The sequence below is a fragment of the Tripterygium wilfordii genome, chromosome 12, assembly GCF_013401445.1.
Source record: "Tripterygium wilfordii isolate XIE 37 chromosome 12, ASM1340144v1, whole genome shotgun sequence".
Classification (NCBI taxonomy): Eukaryota; Viridiplantae; Streptophyta; class Magnoliopsida; order Celastrales; family Celastraceae; genus Tripterygium; species Tripterygium wilfordii.
Window position 1 is genome coordinate 10486751 of NC_052243.1, and position 7968 is coordinate 10494718.

The window sequence follows — 7968 nt, forward strand, 5'->3', positions numbered from 1 at the left end:
ATTGCAGGCACCCCCATTTCAAGTGAGACATTGCCAAATTAAGATATATTTCAAATGCATTTTGTCCTTTCTGGTTTAGACTAGCAAACAGATTACCATTAACAACTTAATTAGTAGATATACATGAACAAATTGACCTATTAAGTAGGTCCCTAACCAACCAAATGACACACATGTTCTATTACAATCACTAATATCTTACACATGTTCAATAAAAATGAGATTTTTCCTGATTTAGAACCAATTGGGGTGTTTTGAGTCGACTCGCTCGAGTCACTGAGTTGTAGTTATCACCAGCCAGTAGGCATTGAAGGAGGCTGCTACAAATTGTCAGTGGTAGGTTGTTTGTATAAAGAGAATAAGTATAGTATAGGTGGTGCACTGCTGCATGCCATCCATCTTTGACAGGGCACTGCCTCTCTCTATTTCTCTCTGTGTATCGTCTCTTTCAGAGAAAGAGAGCCAAAAATATTCTAAACTAGAATCTGAGACTAAAAGAAAAAAGCACAGAGCAAGTGCCAAAACCACCCCACTATTCACTACACACCAAATCTCTCTCTAGAACTTGGGGTTATAGTTGTTTATTTATATTCCACGGCTGCAAATTCCTATACCATCTCTGTGTTCGTTTGTGGTGCTTCTTGTGTGTTCTTTATTAGGGGATATTTGAAGTACTTTTCCCTGCAATTATTTTAAAATCAAAGGCAAGTTTTCCTTGGCTTCTTTGAACTGGGGAGGGTGTCAATCCATCTGGGTCATCTTTATTTTGCTTTAAAAAATGGAGATTTTGTAAGGAACCCATTATGGATCTTGAAGGTGTTATCCAAGGAAACCCAATTAAGGTACAACATGTGGAAAACCTAGTATTTGTACTATTTGTGTTGTACCCACTTCAACGTTCCCAGTTCTTTGTTCATGCTCTTCTTTTGATTGTTGTTGCAGAGAGATTCATGGAAGACGGTGTTAACTTTGGCTTATCAAAGTCTGGGTGTTGTTTATGGGGATTTAAGCACTTCTCCTTTGTATGTGTTCAAAAGCACTTTTGCAGAGGATATTCAGCACTCAGAGACTAATGAGGAGATATTTGGGGTTTTATCTTTTATCTTTTGGACATTGACGCTTATCCCACTCGTGAAATATGTGTTTATTGTGCTTAGAGCTGATGATAATGGCGAAGGTGGGACGTTTGCCCTGTATTCTCTGCTTTGCCGCCATGCCCGGGTTAGTTCCTTACCCAATTGTCAGCTGGCTGATGAGGAGCTGTCAGAGTACAAGAAAGACGAGGTTGTTTCAAATGCTAGCCGTGATATTGGGTCTAGCTTGAAATCGACTTTTGAGAAATGTAGAGTATTACGAAAGGTGTTGCTTGTGTTGGCTTTAATTGGGACTTGTATGGTAATTGGTGATGGGGTTCTTACACCTGCAATTTCTGGTACTGGAAATTATTGCTTTTGTGGGTTTGACATTGGGGATTTAATCTTCTTACTGAGAATTGCTTGGTTTGTGTCTTTATTTCAGTTTTTTCGGCCGTGTCTGGTCTGGAGCTTTCCATGTCAAAAGAGCAGCATCAGTGTAAGTTCGTTCACTTGAGCCAATGGTTTTTCGCTTAACTGTTTATACTTTCTCTTCATCAATGATCAGTTTTTGATAGTTGTGGATCAGAAATCTGGTTACTTAAAGGCATTCATTTTTCTAATAGAAAGTTCAGAACGAAGTGTTTTTTTATAATACATAACCAGATATCGATCTTAGGCATTTGCCATCTTAATGGGATATGATATCTCAAAGTGCTATATCTTTAAGCTAATGTATTGATGCGGTTCACTGTATTTAACAAGAAATATGGCAAATGCATCTGTTAACTGGTCTGTGTTGAATGACACCGACTTTATGTGGCCAACTATTGCAGCATCATAACTAGTTTAATATTTTAATCATATATGTGCTGTGACAAGAAGTAAAATAAGCAGATCATGGTTAGTCATTGATATCTTGATTTTAATATTTTATATCCTGATCCTCATATTTTTGAAGGTTTCAAAAGCTTTTGCTTTCTCCCTAATTTGCAGACCTGAAGTTAGTGGAGATGGAAAACTGAGTATTATATTACATAAGCGCGTGTAGTATTGTGGGTCCTTATTAAGATCAATAGGAAAGATTTCCTCTAATTAATTAAGGTCAGATCACCATCAACCTGATAAAATAATAATCAGATTCATGATGTGGAAGGTTATAAGTTGATAAACATCATGTTCATGATAAAATTATTTCGGACATGCCAAAACAACTGTTGAAAGTATATGGATCTAGAACTTTTATCTTCTCTCATCTTCTGATTAGAAAAAAAAAAGTACTTTTGTTTGGATAAGACAGTAAAATAATGATCTAGTGCATTCTTTTTCTTTATGTATTAGATATTGTGTTTTGCATCATGGACACTGCTGTCTAATTGAGTTAGTTTTAAGTCCCCTGGAGAACATACATAATCATGACTCATGAGTCATGACTATGGTGTCAACCAATCTTTGATCCACTTGTTTCTGTCTAAGCTGTAGCAGTTGAAGAGAAACTAGAATGATGTCATCATGATTAAAGTTTTGAGTATCACCACAGATATTTTTTCCAGTCACCTCCTCTTCTTCCACTGCACACGATATGTACAGTACCAAATTTTTGTTTAGATTTCTCCAGTGATCTCATTCTTGTTGGAGTCTGTTAAATATAGCTGATCACCTGATAGCTTATCTTTTATAGAGTGGGCTGCGTAGACAGTCCGCTTTATTTATAGGTCCCACACCCTTTAGTTGCCTTCCTTTTACATTTGTGGGAAACATGTCTCCTGGTGAGCTTTTTCTCGTGGATTAACGAATCAACTGATCAATTGGACTTTGACATTCACTTAGTGATATGTCCAATCTTTGCTTGAAATCGATACAGTTGAATAAAGGGTAATGTTTGCTTCTGAACACTGGTATGTTGGGAAGATTTTACTGTTGTACATTTGCTACTACTCGATCTACATTCAAAGGGTGATCATCCTTGCTTAAAATAGCTGAAATATTAAAATTTATTAGCTTCAAGATACTTTATGCTGGTCTACATGCTAATGTCCTAATCTAAAGCAGTCTGGTCTAAGAAACAGGATGGTATTTGATGAATTGATCCTGCACAATGAGAGCTATAAATTATTAAACGAATACTCAGGTTAATTGCATAGAAGTCTATATACGTGCTTATAAGTCCATCGAGGAAAATGTGGTCTTTAAGGGAAAGTATACATCCAATCTGCTGATTAAACCTTGCGGAAGTGGCAGAGTCCTATGCCATCTCATCATTTTACCTTAGTTTTGCCCTAAAGTTAGTTTTGAGCATGATTCACGAATATTGTTTCATGCACTAGGTGATTAATAAATATATATCATGTCAATATGTGTTTTCTTTATCAGACCAGTGATTCCATGCATGAAATAAGCTATGCTCGTTAATTACCCTCTCGTTCGATGGGGCTTACATAGAAGTTCGATAAGAAATTATTGTGACCACTTCCTGTTCAAAGCCATTCACATTTTCCTATCACTTCTTGTTCGAGGCCATTTGCATTTTCCTTATTGGATGTCATGTAAATGTGTTTGTGTGTTCTCTGTATAATAGAACATTTTAATTTATTGGAAGATATAGCTTGGAAAGGCCTTTGATTAACTTCAGAGAAGCTGATGGTTAATTTCAACCTGGAAAGATTCAAAAATTTAAAGGAACATAAGTCGTACTTCAACAATACTATTCCTTCTGGCACTTGTATTGCACTTATTATGAGTTTAATTCTCTGCTTCCTCAAGTTTTATTGATTCCGCAGATGTTGAAGTTCCAGTTGCTTGCGCCATATTGGTTTTATTGTTTGCCATTCAACATTTTGGGACTCACCGGGTGGGGTTCCTTTTTGCACCTGTGGTGATTACATGGCTCTTGTGCGTCAGTGCTATAGGGCTATATAACATTGTACACTGGAACCCCCAAGTTTACCAAGCACTCTCTCCCTATTACATGTACAAATTTTTGAAGAAGACCCAGAGAAGAGGATGGATGTCCTTGGGTGGTATCCTTCTGTGCATAACAGGTATAGTATAATTTCAACAAACAAACAGTGTGATCTTACTATTCACCTAGTAGGAGCTTTAAGTTTTTTACTCAGATGGTGACTTTTGCACACTTCAGGCTCAGAGGCAATGTTTGCTGATCTTGGACACTTTTCGCAGTTGTCAATCAAGGTATGCTAATTGATTTGTTGCTGAAGAATGCAATGTGTTACATTTTCCAGAATCTCTAGGTTTGAATAATTGTAGTTCTTTTGCAGTAGTTAATTTTTGTATGTCACGCTGTTAGCTGCAAAAGTGCTCAACAACTTGCTGTAACCAGATCCTACTGAACATTTGTTGGGTACTTGATGGTATACTTTTCTGGTCTAAAGGTGTGTGTGCGGGCCTGATAGCTCGAGTTTAGGCCCATATCGGATGTCCCGAGAGCAAGCTTGTATTGTTTCGTTTTTGGTTACCAAAAAAAAAAGTCTGATGTTTGGAATACAAGATAGTTAACACCTTAAACAGTAGGATTAATTGCTGCAGGATGTCCTAATGTCTCTTTAGGTTAATTTCTTCAGAGACATTTTGACAGGAGATTGCATCCATCTTTTCCATTTCTGGCATCAGATTCAATGCTTCAACCATTTAATCCCACTGTGTTGATGAACTCAACTCTATATAGCTTATAATTAAGTTGAAAATTCTACAGATAAATGAGCATAAGTTATGGAGCCCAACAAATTTTACTTCTGACAAATTTTCACTTAGAATGCTACAAATGCTGTCATTAGTAGGTATATGTGAATAGTTCAGAAATGACCAAGTTTGAAAGCAAGTCCTCTAACAGAAACTTTCCTGCAGATTGCTTTCACATTTGTGGTTTACCCATCCTTAATTCTGGCATATATGGGACAAGCTGCCTATCTTTCCAAACATCATATCATTGAAAGTGACTATCAAATCGGATTTTATGTATCTGTACCTGGTAATTCTACTTCAAAGTTTGTTCTTTTGGATTCAACTAATATCTGATAACAAATTATATTAGCCAATATGACGTATTATTGTTGCTGTCTGTTCCAGAGAAAATAAGATGGCCAATTCTGGCAATAGCCATACTTGCAGCTGTGGTGGGAAGTCAAGCTGTCATCACTGGAACTTTCTCAGTTATCAAACAATGTTCTGCGTTGAGTTGCTTTCCAAGGGTCAAAATTGTCCACACCTCATCTAAAATGCACGGCCAGATTTATATTCCAGAGATCAACTGGACTTTAATGTTGCTATGTCTGGCCGTTACTGTTGGCTTTAGGGACACAAAACACTTGGGCAATGCAGCAGGTGCTCTTCTCATTGTTCTCTCTCCCTCTCTATTTGAGTTTCATATCAACGAGATCTAGCTTCATGAATCTAAAATTTTGGCAGTGTTTTCTTCTTTTTTTTAGTACAATGATATGGCAAAATAACCAAGTGCTCATATGTTAATAAGATCTCAAGGGTTCTTTCTTGTCAATCCTATGGAGATGCTATAATGTTTTGTGAGCAATGGAAATTGTCTTGAATGTAAGACAGCTCTAATCACAATCACTCTTACAAAATCTTTTTCTTGTCTGTAAACAGGTTTGGCAGTTATAACTGTGATGCTGGTAACGACCTGCCTAATGTCTCTAGTTATTGTGTTTTGCTGGCACAAAAGTATTTTCCTGGCCCTTTGTTTCATATTCTTTTTCGGATCGATTGAAGCACTCTATTTCTCAGCTTCCCTCATTAAGTTCCTCGAAGGGGCCTGGGTGCCAATTGCCCTTTCACTTATTTTATTTATAGTGATGTGCGTTTGGCACTATGGCACGATCAAGAAGTATGAGTTTGACGTTCAAAACAAGGTCTCTGTCAACTGGATCCTTAGCCTAGGTCCCAGTCTGGGGATTGTCAGGGTTCGGGGTATTGGCCTATTACACACTGAGCTTGTTTCCGGCATCCCAGCTATATTTTCACACTTCGTCACCAACTTGCCAGCTTTCCACCAGGTTGTAGTCTTTCTTTGTGTCAAATCTGTCCCAGTGCCACATGTCAGACCTGAGGAGAGGTTCCTTGTGGGAAGAGTTGGTCCTAGAGAGTACCGGCTTTACAGATGCATAGCACGATATGGATATCGTGACATTCATAAGGACGATATGGAGTTTGAGAAAGACCTCGTTTGTAGTATTGCAGAGTTTATCAGGTCTGAACATCCTGAATGTAATATCAGCGTAGAGGACGTTGGAGATGATGGAAGGATGACGGTCGTCGGGACTTCATCATCGAATTTCGAAGGGATCAGAATGTGTGAAGATGATGCTGAGGTTTCTGAAACAGGCGCTTCAGAACTGAGGGAGATAAAGTCCCCAGAAATCGGAAGGAAAAGAGTGAGATTTCTTGTGCCGCAGAGTCCACAGGTTGATATACAGGCACGAGAAGAGCTGCGGGAACTGATGGAAGCAAGGGAAGCTGGACTGGCTTTTATACTTGGACACTCGTACGTCAGAACGAAGCGGGGATCGAGTTTGATGAAGAAAATCATAATCAATTTTGGGTATGATTTCTTGAGGAGAAACTGCAGAGGACCAAATTATGCTTTGAGCATTCCTCATGCATCTACTCTTGAGGTGGGAATGATCTACCATGTTTAACTTGGGACTTTGTGTATCAAGATAGCTACATGTATATGATAGATCAGAGCTAATGCACCTTGATAGCCTCTGTGATTTTGTAGAGCTACCACCAGGTATGTATTTAAGGCAAACCAAATCTCCATGGTCATTATACATACATGTTCAAAGAAGCAATTATATAAGCATGGGTGTATAGTTGCTCTTTCTTGCAAATTCCTACCAGTTCGGTCAAGTTCATTATTAGGTAGTGTTTGGGCCCAAATTTTTGGGCCTGGACAAATAAGTTGGTTTTTTACTGGGCCCAGAAAACCCATTTCCTTGTGGCCTCCCTAGTCCTAGAATTTGCCAAAGCCATGATGCTAGTAAGGCATCTTGTTTGAAAGAGTGATCATGGAATCAATCTCTAAATTTGGGAATGGTAGGTGCTCTAATTTCGGGTTCAATTCTCTCTCAAAAATCACTTTAAATCATGATTTTTTTTTGGAAATGACATATTAAAGTTTAGGATTTAGAAATTAGTGTTTAGTTAAGGTTTAAAATTTAGGATTTAAGGCTTAATTTTTAATGTTTAGAGTTTAAAATTTAGTATTTAGAATATTTTCCTAAAAATTTATTATATTCTAACATTATGAACAATAAAATATTTAATCACATTTAATTCATAATTTAACGTAATTTTGAAGGAGAATTAGAGTCGGAATTAGAGCCCTCAATCCCCTAAATTTGATCATTTGATGATATAAGTTAGTGAATTTGGGACTATCATATCACTTTGCTTGGAATTGTGGGAAAGAAATGCATCCACATGGTGTATTGTGATCTCGCATGGCACAATGTCCAAAGTAATTTATGAAAGGATAAGAAAAATATCCTGTACACATAAATACAGTAAAAAATAGCCGTCAAAAATGGTTTACCCACATTTTTTTCTTGTGATTTTCTTTGTTGCTAATATTGGTTGTTGATAATTAAAGTTGGTCAATTGGTCTAGAGGGATCCTTATCATTAGATAAGCCCCTCACTTTTTTTTTTAACTATCAACACGAGACAAGTTTGTCATTTGAACAATTGACAGAGACTTAAACTCGGGTCGTCAAGTTTACGTATATAGAAATTTTTCATCTGACGACAAGTAAGTTAAGCTAAAATCTAGCATGGGGTCACAATGATATTACTCTTAATGGGAATCGAATTCAAAACTTTTCGAGTTTATACGGTTTGATTCAGGCAGGTATATGCCCTCA

General features: G+C 37.3%; 1 protein-coding gene across 1 annotated transcript; it reads left to right on the top strand.

Moving 5' to 3' along the window:
- The first annotated feature begins 267 nt into the window (after window positions 1-267).
- On the top strand, window positions 268-6937 carry LOC120011010 (potassium transporter 8-like). Its single transcript, XM_038862006.1, has 8 exons — window positions 268-842; window positions 943-1432; window positions 1519-1572; window positions 3854-4114; window positions 4213-4265; window positions 4938-5061; window positions 5160-5414; window positions 5694-6937. Exons 1-8 carry the CDS (start codon window positions 804-806, stop codon window positions 6740-6742), a joined length of 2325 nt encoding a protein of 774 aa, XP_038717934.1. The 5' UTR covers window positions 268-803; the 3' UTR covers window positions 6743-6937.
- Window positions 6938-7968: the final 1031 nt, after the last annotated feature.

Excerpts from the sequence above, each read along its gene's own strand:
- LOC120011010 (XM_038862006.1), top strand. The coding sequence starts at position 804 with ATGGATCTTGAAGGTGTTATCCAAGGAAACCCAATTAAG. Across the intron at positions 1,433-1,518 it reads TCTTACACCTGCAATTTCTG|TTTTTTCGGCCGTGTCTGGT; the intron begins GTACTGGAAATT and ends TCTTTATTTCAG. Across the intron at positions 4,266-4,937 it reads TTTCGCAGTTGTCAATCAAG|ATTGCTTTCACATTTGTGGT; the intron begins GTATGCTAATTG and ends ACTTTCCTGCAG.